We start from the raw sequence: 18,764 nt of genomic DNA on the forward strand, positions 1-18,764 counted from the left end.
ACAAGTATATTAGTACCTATTGAGACATTGTTCTAAACTATGGATTGTGAAGCGGGGCTTCTGATATGGAGCCGTCTATGCTACAAAAGACATTGCCACTTTCCTCAATCATAGTCTTTACGCCCTCCTAGAGCAATTCAGATTGGACGTTAAACTCTGGAGAACCCTACCGCTCTTGTTGATGGGTAGAGCGACAATGTTAAAAAATATTACCCTGTCCAAGCTTTTAAACATCCTGCAGAACAGTCCCTTTCAGATCCCTGAGGGCTTCTTTAAGAATGTGGAGGCCAAGAACCACCTACTGCTATGGAATCAAAAGGTGCCTCGCATTGCAGTACACAAGTTGACAAGAGGGGTGTACAATGGCAGTACTGCGCTCCTAGACATAAGAAAATACTATTGGGACACACAACTGGTGAGCATTAATGACTAGGTGATTGCACAACAGAACGAGCCCTCAATACAGATCAACAGACACGCCATGGGAAGTAGAGGCTATCCAACGTTACTATAAAGAAATAGACTACTGACAAAACTACAGTCTACACCACCACAGGTGTGGCAAAATGGAAAGAAGCTACAAAATTCCTAGGCTGAAAGGGGCAGCTCACCGAAGGACACCAGTGTGGGACAGTAGCGCCCTAGATGATCTAAAGAAATCTTAAAGGCTCCCCAAGATGGGACCTTATAGGTACTGAATTATTAGGAGCTATGTGGTCAAGGGGTTGGTCAGACTAGACATACTAAACTTAAAGCATCGCCTGGTGGACTCAGACTTTAAGATACACACAACTTAAACATGCCTTTCAAAACCACATCACAAGGGGCCCTATACTCCATGAATCCTCTACACTGAAGACACAGTTCTTTCTCATCCATTATTTAGCAAAGCAGCATACCTAATATATAAAAAAGATTATGAACAACTCTCTGGATACATTAGAGAGATCACAAATGACATGGGAGGCAGAAGTTCGCAACTTGGAAGATGAGGACTGGGAGGAAGTATTAAGAGCCCTCTAGAAGCAGCAATAAAAGCTGGCTCCAGACTAATCCAACTGCATATATTGCACAGGTCTTTCTACAGTCAAGTATTGCAAAGAAAACGATGAATAACACAGATAATGACAAGTGCCTGATGGGTGCATCCAGGCAGGATCCTTTTTCCACATGCTATGGTTGTGATGAAAGTATGCCAATATTGGGAACAAGTAAGTGCCTATTTGACGCATCTCACTGGGAAGCAAATAGACTGCTCCCCAAAAACATTTATACTAAACATATGAGGAGAAGATGTGATACCCAAGTGCTCAAAACTATGGTGACTATGAAACCCATAACAAACCAAGTGCAATATAGACAGGTGTTGGGGCGCGCAAGAGGCACCGGACCTGAAAAACTAGAAGAGAGACCTGGACTGGTTTATTTTAGTCGAAAAGTTGATATAGAAAGGGAAACAATGCTGCATGAAATGAGAGAAAATATGGGGTATATGACAAGTGTACAGAGAAATGCATGCAACTGTATAGTAGTTTTGACTGGGGGGGTAAGCTGTAGGGGCACAAGACACTCACAGGGTAAGTTAGTGTGTCGGTATGTAAACCTAAATGTACATGGTTGATATGTGCACTTGTAAGCACAGTGATGATAGATGTAACTTCTGTGTTTTAGCCAAAAACAAAAGGAGGGCCTATATGGTGGGAGGTTTTTGAGAACGAGAAAAGGTGGTCCTGTGCATGCTACTCCCATATAAATCACAAAACACTGAATGCACAGTTCCACAATAAAGACAGTAAAAACTCATCCACCGGCAAATATCCTTAATAAAAGATCTCTAGCAAAGGGCCCCCCCTTGAGGGGCCCGTCAGGCATTGCAGCGCCGGCCTGACGAGGACAAAGCCAGATGATGAAGCATGTCACCACTTGGTGAGTGAGGGCTCTTGTTCCTGATTTAGGATATGGATATATATATATATATATATATATATATATATATATATATATATATATATATATATATATATATATATATATATATCCTATTGTATTTTTGTTCTTTTGATATCCTTTTTGTTTATTGAATTTTACTGTTTTTCTAATTCGTTTTGTTTCCATTTTGACTTTAATAGTGTTTTGGTACTGCATAAATACTTTACACATTGCCCTAAATTAAGGATGTATGGTCAGTACCATAACTACTAGAGGAATGAGCTCAGTTGAATTTGGTGACTTTGAGGGTTCAGCCTAAATAAGGGCTGTGATTATTCCTTTAGGTGGATAGTCACCCACCCCAATGGATAATCACATTTCTTTAAGAATGCTTCAATTCCACTGGCAGTTACTCTGGGCCATCTTTTCCACTCGATCGCTCTTAACCACTGTGCAGCTAGACAGTACAGCATACGATTATGGTATGAGAACTAGGGAGGGTTGAGGTGTCCAATCGATGATACTAAATGGCATCCTGCCACACAGTATCACACGAAAAATTATTACAACCATTTACATCACAAGGCTTTCTTCCTGCTGCAAGGCAGACAACACAGCTAAAACCCGATGGATATCTGGCCTCCTGACGCTGCTTACAGATATTCTTTGGTCCTGGGTGCTCCAGGTCAGGAAGGTTTCAGCAACCCACGTTTTTGCAGCACACACTTCAATTATTTACACCAGGGCTACCTCATCAGCAGGGTCGGATTGGTAAAGCGGGCACTCGGGCAGTGGCCAATCGGCCAAGGTCTTAAATGCAGCTGTGGGACACTTTTTTTTTAGGGTAGAGTGGTGGCCGATTTGAAATCGATCTGTGCCTGTTCAGATATTCAGCTGTGGTTCACTAGTGTGAACTAATACGTGAACAAGGAGTGCAGGCAATGTTTACTATTTTTTAAATCTCAGTGGAGCTAAGAAAGCAAAAGTTATACTCGTAGATCTTGACAGCTAGACAGATCATTGTTTCAGTTTTTTTGACATTTCTGTTTTAGAGAACTCCCCTCCTTATTTTGATTCTACTTCAAACACTGAAGCAGTGTTATGCGAAAAGGCATAATCCGCAATTGTGGGCCACTTTTCTTTAGGGCGCCCAGTCCTGTTTTTCATCCCAATCCAACCCTGTCAGCAGCATGTCAAAAACATGTTTACCGCGGCCTCCCCTGAATGTCCCCAATGCAGGACGCCTGAGGTGGATTTTTACCACATGGTTTGGGAGTGCCCAGTAATCCAGAAGGGTCTTGGGCGGTCACAAGTATAACTGCTGCAGTAGTGGAACGCGTACTCATGCCCTTACCTGAATCATGCCTCCTTGGGCTTCGACCCAAGGCTAAAGGTGATAAGTACTAGCATAGGTTTATTGATCTTGTTTTGTGCTCTTTAAGTGGGAGATCCCAATGTCCTGGAAAGCACACGCCTGCCCCGACATACACTGCTGGATCTCCACATTGCTGCAGTGGGCAAAAGCTGAGTTTGACGCACCTTGCAAGTGTCGCGGACGTGTGTGGGTGTGGCTGCTGGAGCGTGGACCTGGGACACCTACATTAGCAACCTGGAGGCGACAAATGACACGTCCACCTTGAGCGCTACACGAGCTCCTCCCATTCCATTCTCTCACGCACATACTGCACTATTATGGAGCACCAATGCCCCTTGTCCACACGACTAGTTTCGGCCTTGTACTCAACCTGCCAAATCCCTCTGCACCTGTGGGGGGCCATGCGGGCCTTACTGAGGTTCTGTGGGCGCTATGGGATTGGTGCTGTACCGAGGGGCATACCCCCACTAGCATGTAAGACTCCATGCTATTGTCACAAGCCGTCCCTTGACTCCGGCGGGTGGGTGTCTCTGAGTTTTTTTTTTTTTTTTTTTTTAAAGGGACAGTTCAACCAGGGCTTTGTTTATTTCAAACTATGTCAATCTAGAGGCCAGGGTCGCCTGGGGACACGGCAGGCTTTGCATTCCTTTGTTGTTCTGCTGTAACTGAATGTGTCCACTGGTGCGCAGGGTTGCCGTACCAACATGCCACTGAGGGAGGCTAAATGGAGGAGCAGCCGGGAATGGGCACGGCTTAATAGAACCCACCCCAGAATTCTTCACTGCTGGAACAAGACTCCGAAGCAAGAGGGCGGAAGAGCGGTACAGAAATTAATAATACATCTGGCACTCAGGAGGAACTCCAAATCCTTGTCAACCAACACATACGTAACTGGGTTTTATTATTACACACCACACCTGACCCGCTTATTTAACTGGTAGATGATGAAAGGCTCCAGCAGTCACGATGACGTTGCAAATGAAAGGTTATAGACATCACACAGACTCGTATGTCGAACAGGAGACCTTTTTCTCAGGACACGCACGTTTCGTCCAGCAGTTGAGATAAACAACAGGAGCCAGACCAGCCATGTCGTAAAGGTAAACCCTAATGGTACAAAGGTAGCCGGTATCATTGCTATCTGCTGGGCAGTTCTTAAAGTTACCCCAAGCCACACTTTCAGGTGACAAGGTTATAGCAGTGTGAGAACATCTCCGGACGGAAGAGTAATTCTCAACAGTACACAGTCAGGCAGCAGTCACGCGTAACGCTACGCTTTCGGGTAGAAAGCAGCATCCCTGGAAATGCACCTTTTGGCATCAGAGTTTTTCACAAGAGTAAACGGAGTCAGCAGACTTACCTAAAAAACGCAAACATGTAGCAGAGCCACCCAGAGCGTACACATTTAGCCAGCATATGTATTCCTAGCAGTTCACCTTCATCAAGCGTCAATTGATCGAGCAGAAGTTTTATCACAAAAGATACATATTTGTGCATCAGAGAATAATGGTGGATAACACCTTAAAGCAGCATAACATTCCCTAATACAACACACTCATGCAGCAGAGTTAATTCTATGAACTCTCATTTAAACAGCAAAGTTAGCCCTCAGATTCCACATGTTTTCAGTCCTTAGACCAAGGTGACCAATTCAGACAGCAGATTGCTTTCGGATAAACTTCCAATAGGAGATGTGCCAAAGCAAATACCCGTGATACTGGATCATAACACAAGAGAAAACTGAGCACACTTATAACGCATCAATTTCAATTCTGTTAGGACAACACACAAACGAGGAGGAGGAGCAATTAGATGATACACAGAACTAAGCATTGGCTACTCTCAGATTTACTCTGCTCAGTTCTTTCCGACTAGATCCACCAGTCAGTGTTCCTCACCCTGTGTCATCTCGCTTTCTGTGATGCACTAGATTTTACAACAGGCTACAAGATGGGGGTAAGAGATCCAAAAACGTGTCTCCCCTGTCCTAGGGGAATTGATCCTGTTTGGTGCTGTCCCTTGTTGACTCTGTGTGTCCTAATCTCTCTCTGCCATGCTACTCCACCCACAGATTTCTTGGGGAGCAGGTCGGGCGAGAACACCAAGGCACAATCATTTATTTCAAATTCCACATTGTAACAAACAAGCCAACAAGACTTGCTACACTGAGATCTTGCACAAGATCACTCAACATTATGAACCAAAACACTCTTTAGCACATGGTCAACCTAAAGTTGAAATCGGTGGTAACAGTTTCCATTACTCATACTGAAAAATAATTTGCATGTGTGCTTCTAGTGCATGCTCGGTGGCTAGCTGTCCTCCAGTGCTTATGGTGTTGTCTGGAATGATAGACAGTTCACCAGGAACCACTGTGTTAAATTAAACACTCCATGAAGACAGACGTATTGAATATTCTAATAAATGTAGTATTTTAGTGAAATTCATGAATTTCGCCTGGGTAATAATTTTCTCACTGTCCCCTTTATGTAGACGTACAGTTTATACACAACTGCAGACACTACGAATATTTCCAGAATAGTCTGAAATTTGAGCGGGAACACGTCATGCCTGTATGTTCGGAGTTCCCTCACATAATTCTAATTCTTATTACGAGCTTCAGAAAAATCAATGCTTGCATCCCACTCTTTTTAAAGACAGGGTCTGCAGGGCTTCATGCTGGTCATCCGTGAAGCCATCTTTTCGAAGGTAGGCTAACAGATTCTCCCTGATTGCGGGCACGTCGTTCAGCTTTGTTCCTCTAAGTGGGGCAGATAGGAGGAGGGCACAGCTTCGTCCTTTTAGGTGAGACAGAAAGTCATCCTTGTAAGGAGAATTAGCAATTCTGTTTATGTAAACAGAATATGTGAGCAGAAAGAAATAAGATGTAACATAGTCTAAGTAAGTGAGGAAGAAAGACTGGTGGTGTAGCTTTGTACTTATAGATGGGTCAGAGAAGGAAGGTCTATCTTTGACCTACAACTGAGGAAAAGAAGAGGGCAAAGATGATTATTTTCACGTGAGGTGGAGAGAAGGGCTGCTTGTTCCTAAAATCAAACACAAGTTAGAGATGGGTGTTTGTGAATATTAACATAGCTGAAAACTGATCAATGGAATAAGAAAATATGTTGAAAACTGTACACAACACAGGGAAAATATGTATTTGTCCAATTTCGAAATCCTGACGGGATTCCGCAACAGGATGTGAATTAAAAAGGCACTAGCAGTGCCTACTGCTGGTGACTACACAGCCAGGGGGACAGACTTGCTGACTTGGACGGGTTAGGATTGACATAAGTGCCCAAGAACCAATGTTGTTTATGGGTAAATTTAACAGAATGTGGACATTTCTTCTCCTCTGACCTCCACCCTACCAAAGGCAACGCCTGTCTGGTACTGGGGTGACTGTGAGTACTTTAAGGATCGCTAGAGTCGGATTGTCTTGTCATCAGGCTTCAGGATATGTTCTCTTGAACTGAAATGCTTGCAGTATAGGCCCTTCCGCCTGCATGGCCCCTCAGATCCCCCACGTGCTGACAGGAACGGCGAAATGCAACACCAGTCGCGGCTGGATACGGTGCCCTGGAGGCACCTGCTCCCATCCCGCAGCAGCAGGGCTGGCGACACTGCCACCTCCTGAGTAAAGAGCGCGTTTGTTTGGACAAGGCAGGGGGTTACTGCATAAATCAATTCCCGTTTTCGATGGCATGGGCGAAAAAATCTTTAATTTGAGGCCTTTGCGCCCCATCAGAGGCCTTCTGAATACAAATACAGCCTTCTCGATGAGGCACGCATTCTATAAGGCACTCTTTCTCAAACTCTTTTGATGTGAAGAGTAACTCGGCTAGGGTGACAGACGTCCAGAATTTACCCGGACAGTCCCAGGTTTTTAGAGGACCGTCCCGTGTCCCGACGCTTCTCTTCATTTTAAATAAACGCCTCGGTTTTTAGGACAAAGGTCAGGTTAGTAAATAATTGTCTCGGTTTTTGGGACAAAGGTCAGATCATGTAGGGAAGCATAATTTAAAGGTATGCTCTCCTTTAACAGGCGCCTACAAAGTATGAAATAATTAAAGTAATGTATCTGTTACTGTCAGGCAACACAGTCCCCTGTCTTCTCCCAGCAGAGACGGAGTGGGGAGCAGAGAGAGGTGGGTGGGGGCTGGTTGGGGGTGCAGGGTGGGAGGTCAAGCCATAGCTAATTTTATAGATGTAGACACACACACACACACACACACACGCGCGCGCACACAGGCACACATTTAACACATTCACAAAGCTACGCGAAAAAAGGGGATAGGCCAGATGTAAAAGTGAGAGTAAAGTCTTTAGTCCTGCTTTTATGTCTGACCTGTCCCGGTTTTTGCTCCTCAAAATCTGGTCACCCTACCCAGGACATAAGCCTACTTTTTCATTTTCCACATACGTAAACTGGTTGTGACAGAATTGAAGTCGATCACTCCCAGCAACTAGGTCACAGCATTCTGTTGACCCAAATGCAATCGTGGCTTGAGTATCCCTGCTACAGGAGCAAGCTATCTATGGCCATGCACAGCAGATCGCCTATTACGTGTTTACAATTTTATCACTATGGTGCAAACTTACATTGTCAAACACTGTTTATCTAAGTACTGAGTTAATTTACTAATACATCAGATCACAAACTAGAAACGCATATAGCGATTTTTCAATGTACTGATCAAAATAACCATTAGTGCAGGGGTACTGAATCAATAGTTTGTCTTCGTTTGGTCAGCCAGTTTCTTCCCTGGATCAATCAATTAGTACGGGAACTGTTTACATCATCATTCTTTTCTTTGCTTTATCTTGCTGATTCTTTCTACCATGGACTCATATGTATAGTATGGCTGTTCTGTGGTACAGCATAACTTTTATACCTCTATAATGACTAACCGTAATCTGTTTTTGTGCAACCTGCATATGCATTCATATTAAAAAGAAAAAGATTATATAGATACAAAGTAAGCCTGACTTCTCTGCCACTGAAGGGCTCAACAACTCTCTGAAGGCCCTCTTACAACAGAGGCAAGGTAGTCCTGGGTTCTCCTTTATGCATTTGTAGACCATCCACATTCTCAACACAAAGACAGAGCAGTGACAAGTCTTTGGAATACTGGATGTAACCCTTGATTCTCATTATAGGTTCAAAAAGAGCTTTATTCGCTGCACGTATGCAAGTAGAACAGGTCAAAGACCTAAATCTTTTTTAATTACACTCAAATTACTTTGTTATGGTGTTCCTATTCAAACTGCTCTGTTGGATGATCCTGAAAGAGCTGGAGTCTCAACTTCCCTCTTGATGTCTCTACCAGCTAAGGGCACAATTTCCCAACAAAGCCCCTGCATATCATGCCACCCAGGAAACATTAGGTTCGTCTGCTTTGATTCAGGGATTAGGAAGGGCAAGCACACCACTTAGTATCTAGGCCAGGCTTCTCCAACGAGTAGATTGTGAGCTACTGGTAGCTCTCCTGTGCGCATTATAGCCCAATAAATAAGAATCTTTATCTTAGTTGAATTAATGTATGTATCCCAAAATTGTGTGTTCAAGTCAGAAAATATGTGTATTTCAGAACTAATGAGCTGATGTTTGGAGAAAAATGGCTGAATTTAGAAATTGTATTTAAAACTGATTTATGAGTAACAAATTAAATTAAGTTATATTATCCTTACTTTCGTCCCATGGACATTGCAGCTATGGCTTTTATGTATTACCCATGTAAAGGCATTCCAAATCGACAAAACTGTTTACATTACTCCTGGCAACCCTTTCTGATGCACTGAGGTGATCACTGCTGTTAATTTTACACATAGTGGCCACTAACGTAAACGTGTCTGCTGTGGTCTATATTACAATATTAATTAAATATATTAGTAGCTCACAATGATTTGTCATTGAACACAAGCATGTTTTATTCTACAAGAGGCTGGAATCCCCCGATCTTAGTAATGAAATACAAGCTTCCCAGGGGAGACAAGCACAGCCTCCTGTACATACACACAAACTGGTACTGTATAATATTGTGACTGTGGGAGGGGAAATCCAGCCTCTCTCCAAGGCTCAAGCTCTGGGGAGTTGCTAATTAAAGCACCCTGCACAATCTAATGCCACATCACTTTACACTTCTTGTTAGGTAATTCTGCACACACTTTGAAGCCATGTCTTCAATCCTTTATAAAAACTAGAAACAATTGCCCCAACTACCCAGTGAATAAAAAAAGCAGGGTCCTTACCTTGTCCAGGAAACACAGCTTCTCCCGAGTCTTCCCATCCAGAATCTCCACCTCAAAAAAAACAACAGCCTTTTTAACTTTTTTGGCCACTTTGGGCGGTGCGCGCTTCACAGCAGCCCCATCGGCACTTTTCTTGCCTGGCTGGTTCATTTCGGTGGCCACCATATTCATATCCATGTCTGCTCTGTCTGAGGAAGCTTTGGGCGGGGGGGAAATCTTCTTAGCTTTGTGTCTGCACTTTCAGCTTGTTTCAAGCAAAGAGCACTCTGGAGTCCGGGGCATAGATTCTTCCACTGGCACGGTACCAGCGCACACCCCAGCTCCTGGCACGCGTTGGTCTGCTTGAAATAAGCTGAAAAGCAGTGCCCCGGGAGCCTTCAGGAGGACAGGGCGCACCGCTGCATTGCAAGTAGATGGTTCCTTCTCCGTCTGTATTCCCTTCCCTCGGAGGTGTAACTCGAGAGGCCGCAGAAAGAGGCAGCTAAATATAAATCCTTGCCCACCCGGGTGCACCTCGGCACCGGTTCGCATCTGCTGAGACCCCCCTTTCCAGACTGGTTCGTATCGGAGCATCTTCCGCTGGCGAGCTGTGGGGTGCTTAACTGAGTGGCTGGGCCCTGAGAAGAGGGCACAGGGCGCAGGCCAGGGCCTGGCACCCGCGGGCAGGGAGATTACACCTGAATTGAAACAGCTGGGGCGGTAATGCCACAGCTGTCCGGGACATATCCCCCCCAACACGACAGCTTCTATCCCAGGGATCGGTCAGGATCGTGCACCACCTGACCCGCCGTAAATCAGAGGTTAATATTAGAATGCCGTGCGACCCATTACAGCCCAATAGCTAGAACGCACCTCTCCTAGCATCATACCACACACACTCATACTACAAGTCGGTGCTCGCCATAGACTCCATAATCGATGTTACACCTCCCACTGCGTAGTGCCCCCAATAATATTTACTGGACAAGTGCAACGGGTTCTACTGAGTCCAGTCGACACACAGACGGCCCCTTCCCAAGGCAGTGGGCTCAGCTTTGCGGCTACATATGTGCATAGCATGAACTGCCGAGCTAGTGTATCGGGTAGGAATGTAAGGCAGTACTTCTCAGACCCCACACAAAAAGAGGAAGTTATGCACTTGAACCGAACACCAAACAGTGATACATAAAATGTATACATACATAAGACTCTGAGTGGCTGGTTTTAGCGACGCTAGATATACCACGCCAGAGTTACCACGGGTTCTAGAAGCACTGCAGATTCCCTTCCGGTTGGTCGCACTTGACCTTGCTCAAAAATACTTTTTTTTTTAGGCCGTGTGTGTGGGCGTTTGGGGGGGTTACTCTCTTTTGAACTGAAGGTACCATCAACCATCAGTTTGAAGTAGCTTCACCAGAGCGGTCAAACAATAAATGGTCAAAGAGTCTGAACTCTTGAGGATGCCACCGACAGCAAGAAGCTCGTACAGCTGCCAAACAGGCTAGACCAGTTGTGTGGTTTAAAAGAAGACTTTAGTTTCGAGTCACAGACATTTACAATGCCGGCATGCAGTTAAATCACCACTGCAAAATTAAAAAAGTGTCACAAAAATTCCGTTAGTCTTGCGTTATTTTCACTGCACATACACTTCACTCCAACACCAACACTTGTGTTCGCTGCCCTTTCCCGGATTCAGACTTTTTCCATTTGACGTGGCTATGTCCCCCAATCAAGGAATACTGGCAACGAATAGGGGTACACACTCAAGATGACACCGAGAGCTGCCATGCTGGGAGTCATGGACGATACTGGTAATACCCGAGAGGTAGCTTATTAGCATGGCCACGGCCCGTAAATGGAAACTGACTATTGCACCTACGGTGGCAGGGTGGAGGAAAGGGATGGACCTGTGCGCAGCACAAGAAAAACCCACATTTTAGGCACGGGAATGCCCCTACGAACATGAACGTATATGGGGGTCGTGGTTGGATCATTATGGGCTGCGGGTTACTACATAAATGGTATCGTCTGTAATTCTCTGCAAAATGCCACGAAGTGTGTGGCTGGTCGGCGAGTGTGCGATTTATGTATTCTTATACTACACTGTTGAGAAATCAATAAAATTGGTTATCAACAAAACTTCTATAATAACAAACAGAACACAAGGGTTCAAAGCGCCACGCAGTATGGGTATCTGTAGGCTGGTCCACCATGCCAGGTTTTCTTACCATGAATTACAATGGTCAAACGAACAACACCTAATGCCTTGATATTCACTTATTGACATATGTGTTAATGCTTTTCTATCCCAAAACAAATAAGGCTAAGTACTCACCTTCTGAAAGAATCATCCCATACCAAACTAATATATACAAACGAATGATTATAGTGAATAACAATTTTTTCTACAACGATTTTCACATCTACATCCAAACACCACAAACAAACCCATATTCAATATATTATACAAAGTCACACACAACCAATATATTTATGAATTCCCATATGTGGCCTTTCAATTGGCCTCCAACAGAACTCTATAGCCAACAACACCATTCACCACTGTTCTAATCTCACCTACAAATGACCAAAGACATGCAGCATACACCAGGCAGAAACCCCCAACATTCCATGCACAACACTGCACCAAAGCCATATAGTTTGCTGCTAAATCAAGAGCACTGTCCTACAGAACATCAAAACACACCACGAAAATGCAGATACAACTAATAAAGATAATACACACTCACACGTACAACATAGCACAATACACCATCTGAGTTGTGATGCATGTATAACAAGCATTGGCAAAGCCAATAGATCTTGCCTATGCAGATCTATGGGGCTGTCATTTTTTTAATCTATGTTGTACAGCAGCGTGTCACAGATTTCACAACGTGTAAAACAAAAATTGACACTTTGCCTGAAAAAATAGTTGAGGAATGATTTAAAAAACTTTTTGGAACGCCCATTGTGAAATGGGAAACTTGAAAGAGTTAAGTTAAGGAAATTATGTTAATGAACCTTAACTGCATTTCACTACAAATGGCATCTTGGTGGTATCGTGTAAATATCGTCGGTAACTCGCAATTGCCTGGAGGAAATGGAGGGGGTTTCAGCCGTTTCCCGAAAACTCGGGAGGTCTGTCGTGCAGCAGTACTAGAGGGGAGGATATCCCATAACGTAGGTGGGAGGTCAGAGTAGAATCTGCCTGCAAAATGCGCTTCCCTGACTTGCAGTATGGTGAGCAAAAAGCTCATCCCAATCCCTGGCACCTTTTCGGAGCATAAAGGGTCAGTTCCTTCTATAAAAGAAAACAAGCATTGGAAAAGCCAATAAGCCTCACCTATGTCAGAGATACTGTCTTTGCCAAAGTCTTTTGGCCATACTGTACAGCAGCGTGGCTGCTTTTCGGCATGGATAAAAGTTGTGTGTTGTGGAGCGGAGTGGGGCAGACTAGAGTGGCGGAGGTTAGAGTGAAGTGGCACTGTGTGGATTGGAGTGACAGAGTGACGTGGAGTGCTGCAGTGTGGCACAGTGTGGAATGGAGTAAAGTGGAATGGAATAGAGTGAAGTAATGTGGCATGAAGTAGCATGGTGTGAGTGAAGTAGGGTGGCAGAAAGTAGAGTGGTGTTAGAGTAGAGTCGTGTGAGTGGAGTTAAGTGGTGCGAGTGAAGTAAAGTGGTGCGAGTGAAGTAAAGTGGTGTGGGTGAAGTAGAGTGGTACAAAGTAAAGTGACGTGAGTGAAGTAGAGTGGCGTGAGTGAAGTAGGGTGGCACAAAGTAGAGTGGTCTGAGTGAAGAAGAGTGGTGTGCATGGAGTAGAGCGGCACAGAGACATGCGGCACATAGTGAGGTGTCACTGTGTGGAGTGATGTAGAGTGGAGTGGTGTACAGTGACAGACTGGAAAGGACCGGATTAGAGTGGAGTAGCACAGAGTGCAGCAGCATTAAGCAGAGTGGCATAGAATAGTACATTTATAGGTGTAAGTGACTAAAGCCTCAATAAGGACTGCAAATAGGGTGAAAGCAACAGATAAGAATCTGTATGGCTGTACTAAAAGTAGGTAAGCACATTGCACATCCAGGAATAATGGCAAAATGTTTATAAAATAAAAAAGTAGTGGGTTGAAACGAGACAAGGAATCACAAAGATGAGGAAGAACACCTATACTTGGTCCATGTCCCAAGGAAGAGCCAAGACAAGAAGGGAAGCCTACAATAGTTCAGCGACTGAAATAATCGCAAATGAGTAACAAAGAACTAATGGTATGCTGTTGGCAGACTTTAAGCCCACTGAATTGTAAACAATACATTTCAAAGCACAGGACATGTACTAAGTAGATGAGATCTAAAAAGGCCTTCCAACAGTCTAGGTATGCTGTGCACCTCACGCAAGCCTGTGTTTTAACCTCAGCTATAAACAAAAGTTAAATATGGCTGGAGATGGGCTGCCCAACCAGTCTCATTAGTAGATGTCATGTTGCATTCAGCACCATCAGTGGGCAACGGTGAAGCTCGTTTGAAAAATCAAGGTATGATAATCTGAGGGGTATCTCACTACTTGGGTTCGATGGGGATGTCATTATGGCATGCATTTAGCACTCCACAGAAACTACAATTCAGACTTGGATGTGGCCCTGGTCTGTGCATTCAACCAGAGATCCTTCTCTTTCAAGAATTCCAGGTTTCCAACCACAGTGACATGGAGGTGGCTGCAACATGGCATTCCAAAGGTGCTGGTTGGAGCGCTGTGCACATATGTTGTGTTTTCATTGATTAACTGCAAGAAGCACTCATCTCACAAAGACAATTCATTATTTCACCATATTTTTAACTCTTAAAGACGAATCACAGCAAGATGGATTTGATTCTTATTTCTGAGGCCAGCTGATAGAGAGGAAGAAATTACTAACCTTCAGTATTGCTCTTTTTGGTGATACTCTTAAGCACATTCCTCACCCTTTTAATTTTCCTCAAGTGCCAGACTGGATCCGGAATCTCTTTTCCACCAATTGTTCCTGTGCACCAGCAGGTGGTGCCATCGAACTTGGCAGCAACCTCACCTCCACAAGTAATGACAAAGAGCCTTATACAGGCGTTACTCCTGTTTATTGACTGAAGTTCACAAACAAGCATTCTCCACTCTTAAACATATTGTGCCAATAACAGACTGACAACTGTGACAGTGCACAAAATCCAACTCTGGACCTTATTAACATCTAGAAAGTTGTTAAGGAACCTGTGGTCAAAGAATATCCACCAGTAAGAGAGTTATTGAAGGTAAGTAACTGCTTTTTCTGATGGGTACTTCTAACTAGAGATTCCTCACAATCTGAAAAGATACAAAAGCAGTATCCCAAAGGGTGGAGGAAATGAGGAGGGAACTTCGCAACTGGACTGAGAAGGCAAAATGGCTATCCCTGTGGCCCTGAGACTCAAGGCTGTAGTGAAGGTGTGGATGGATACCCATGTAGACGCCTGGCAGATGTTCAGCACATGAACACCCCTGGCCAGGTCTGTAGTGGCAGACTTAGTTCTGGAAGAACGAGTCTGAAGGTCCTCAGAAGTCTCCTTTTTGGGTAAGGCCAGTCTTTGCTTTATGAAAAGACGATCCATCTGGGTAAGCTTCATTTCTGGAATCCTTTCATTTTGTAACACCAGAGAACTCCACTAAAAGTTGATCATCCACTCTTGTACTCCCTAGTCTGGTCAATGTAAAAGCTAAGGGCATTCCTCTGGTTCAACAGGTGAAGTCTTTCCTCCTCCTTACAGGATGTGGTGAAGAGAAGAAAGCTGGGAGTATAACTGATTGCTCCACATGCAACAGTGACACCACTTTTTGCAGAAAGAAGCCCAAGTCGAAACACCAGCTTGTGCTGAAAGAAAGTGGTATATGGTGATTGCAAGGCCATGCGCCTGCAATTCACTCATACAGCACGCTGACATAATCAACAGTTTTAAGGGTCAGTAACCTCAAAGAAGAGCAGTGCGTAGAGTCAAAAGTGTGCTTATTAAGATGGTAAGAACTAAATGAAAGTCCCACTGCAGCATAACAAAAAGTGCAGGAAGCGACATCACTGGTTTGCCACCAAATTTGACTTCACTTAATGGCAGACACGTTGCGCCAAAGGCAATCCCGTCTGCACCAGAATCGTTGGTCCTCCTCCCTACCACCTCCGCACCTGGTTGCTACTCCATTCCGACTCTCCATGCCCTGAACCCTGGTCAAATCTACCAGTGCTGCTGCCATACCTCTTTGCCCAACACTGAAGGTGCACAATATTGTGCAACCTGGCTTTTTATATACACCAAGATCAGTCTCCCTGGCCTTTAAATACTCAAAAAAACACCACCACACACACCTGACCCCCCACTACACTGCCATCCTCCCTGTTCTGCATAATCAACATTTGTTCCCTCTTTAAATACAATGGCAAAATTTGGAATCTGCTACACAACTTCTCACCGACCTGCTTTTACTGATGGAAACATGTCTGACTCCCAAGTCAGCCCCCATCGTCACCGTGGCAACAGGCCCTGGATACAAGATAGCAAAGCAAGACAGGACAGACAGACAAGACGGAATTCACTATCATCTTCAAAAAATCCATCCAATGCTACAGCAACTCAGAAAGCAGCACCAGCAGCATGGAACACTTGACCTTCAAACTCTTCATCACCACCAACTACACCTCATCTACCACGTCGTCCTCCCAGACCATGTATCCATATCTGGAGCACTACTGTGGAATTTGTTGCCCCCCCAAATCCTAAACTCTAGCACCTTGATCCTCCTCAGCCACTTCAACTACAACCTGCAGCCATTAACAAATCAGAACACAACCAACCTCCTCAAGGACCTATCCAACCTTGGATTCACTCAGTGAGTGGAAGGCCCACAAACAAATCACCGGACACCTACTGAACTTCATTTTCACTAGCTACAGCAACATCACAGTAGACAATCCCATCACCTGGTCCTAACATATCCTAATCTGCTTCAGCATGCTCTTTCTACATCACCATACAAACATCATCGTCAATGCTTCATGATGTGACTGGAACAATATCTCAGAAGAATCCTGGTCTTCTGAACTCCTACACCACATGCCTCAACACAACGACCTCCCTGAATTCATCTCCAACTTCAACTTGATTACTGCCTGCACAGACACTTTGCTCCTCTCAAAGCCAACCAGACCACAAGTAAGCTGATGCACGCAAGAGCTCAGACTCACCAAATGCCACTGCAAGCAACTTGAACAAAAATGGAAACAATGTCAAGACAGCGACAACAGCACCTAAAAATCAGCGGTCAGAAACTACCATCAGCAAATCGAAGCCACCAAACGCTCCTCAAATACCAATAACATTGAAAGGAGTGCCAACAGCACCAAGGAAATCGTCAACATAATTAAAGACTTCACCTTTCCACCAGCACAACCCTCTGTTGGACCTATGCACCCAGCTGTCCCTATTCCTCAGCAACAAGATCACAAGTATCTATGATTATTAAGCCCCAAACAGACCTTTTTACCTTTGCAGCCCTCCTGCCCATCAATCAACACCCACTGCACCACCCGGACCACTTAGCCCTCCATCATTTCTCAAGAAACTACAGCACCTATGCAGTCAATACACTCCGGAGGACACCCTCAAATTCCTATACTCACCACGTCTTCATCAAGGTACTGGATCCCTAGCAGCACATACCTCACCTAGATCCTGAAAGACTCAGTTACCACAGCCACTTACCCATATACCTGGGAACATGCCACAGTATTCCCCTTCCTCGCAAAACCGTTAGCAAACCCAAAAACGCTAGCCAACTACCAGCATACCTACCTGCAATACGACCCAACAACAGTCATGGAAAACATAAAAACCACTTAGCTACCCACCTCAATGACTACCTCCTAGACACCACTCAATTTGGATTCAGGCCACACCACAGTACAGAGACCACCCTCATCACTGCCACAGGCAACATTCGGATAATCATGGACAGAGAGGATACTGTGACCTCATCCTACTGGCCAGCATTCGGCAAAGTCTTTCAGTCCATCCTCATCCTTATCCAAGGACTGCACAAAGCCGACATCTAAGGACCCACACTTCGCTGTATTTGTTTCTTCCTGACAAGCCACACCCAGTGGGTCATCCTGCCCTCCTTCACCTGGGATGCTGTCAACCTCATCCAGAGTTTCACTAGCATTGCATCCTCACTCAGTTCCACTTCAACGCCTACATGACCCCACTCTCCAGCATCAACTGCGCCCACAGAATCAACATTGTTTTCAACCACACCCAGCTCATGCTTTCCCTCTTTGACAAGACACCAAACACCCAGAACAATGTCTCCACTTGCATGATCAAATATCGCCAGATGGATGAAAACCAACTGCCTCAAGCTCAACACAGACAAGATGGAAGTAGCAATCTTCAGCAAAGGCACCTCTGAGGCAACATCTGGTGGCCTGCTAAACTCGGGCCCACACCCGTCCCGGCAAACCACAGAAAGAACTTCAGCACAGTAATCGACAACTCACCACGACCGGCCAACTGAACACAGTCTCCATCTCCTGCTTCCACACACTCAGGAAGCTCGCTAAGTAGCTTCCCGCAAACACTCGAATAACTATCACACAATAAATCTCTCATCACCAGCAAGCTCAACTACAGCAAAGCACTATGCTGGAATCAACGTTCAATTGAACCAATGACTCTAGACCACACAAATCTAAGCTGCCAGGCTCACACAAAAAATCCGACCCTGCACTTCAAAGAGCTCTACTGACTCCCAATCCGCAAATGAGCGCTCTTCAAACTCCTAACGCAAACAAAGCCTTTCACAAATATGGCCCCAAGTACCTCAAAAACACATACCTTCCCACAAACCTACCAGACACCTCCACTAAGCTGGACTCCTACTTGCACACACAAAGCCCTGCATACGCAGAACCAGATGTATCAGTCATGCCTTCTACTACCTAGTGCCTACAATGAACTTCCCATGCACATCAGAGCCGCCTGCAGTTAGCACATAATGTAACATACAACACTCAACACACAAAACATATGTATGCCCTTAAAAAAGAAAAAGAAAAAGAAAAAAAAAAAAAAAAAAAAACACACATCACAACTGGTAATGTAAATAAACCAAAATGATCCAGCAAATGGAGAGTGGCCAAACGGGCCTGACAAATAACTGAACTGTGCCCAT

At 44.6% G+C, this 18,764-nt stretch overlaps 1 protein-coding gene across 2 annotated transcripts in view; it reads right to left on the reverse strand.

Annotated features, from left to right (window-relative positions):
- The window catches only part of TECR (trans-2,3-enoyl-CoA reductase), a 168,321-nt gene that overhangs the window by 95,979 nt on the left and 53,578 nt on the right, over positions 1 to 18,764 (reverse strand). Inside the window, exon 2 of one of the 2 annotated variants that reach the window (XM_069231698.1) lies at positions 9,560 to 9,610. In XM_069231698.1, the coding sequence (XP_069087799.1) occupies positions 9,560 to 9,610 (51 nt within the window). Of the gene's footprint in view, positions 1 to 9,559; positions 9,851 to 18,764 lie in introns of those variants that run through there. The other variant, XM_069231697.1, reaches the window with a different exon arrangement.

The sequence above is a fragment of the Pleurodeles waltl genome, chromosome 4_2 (assembly GCF_031143425.1).
Source record: "Pleurodeles waltl isolate 20211129_DDA chromosome 4_2, aPleWal1.hap1.20221129, whole genome shotgun sequence".
Taxonomy (NCBI): Eukaryota; Metazoa; Chordata; class Amphibia; order Caudata; family Salamandridae; genus Pleurodeles; species Pleurodeles waltl.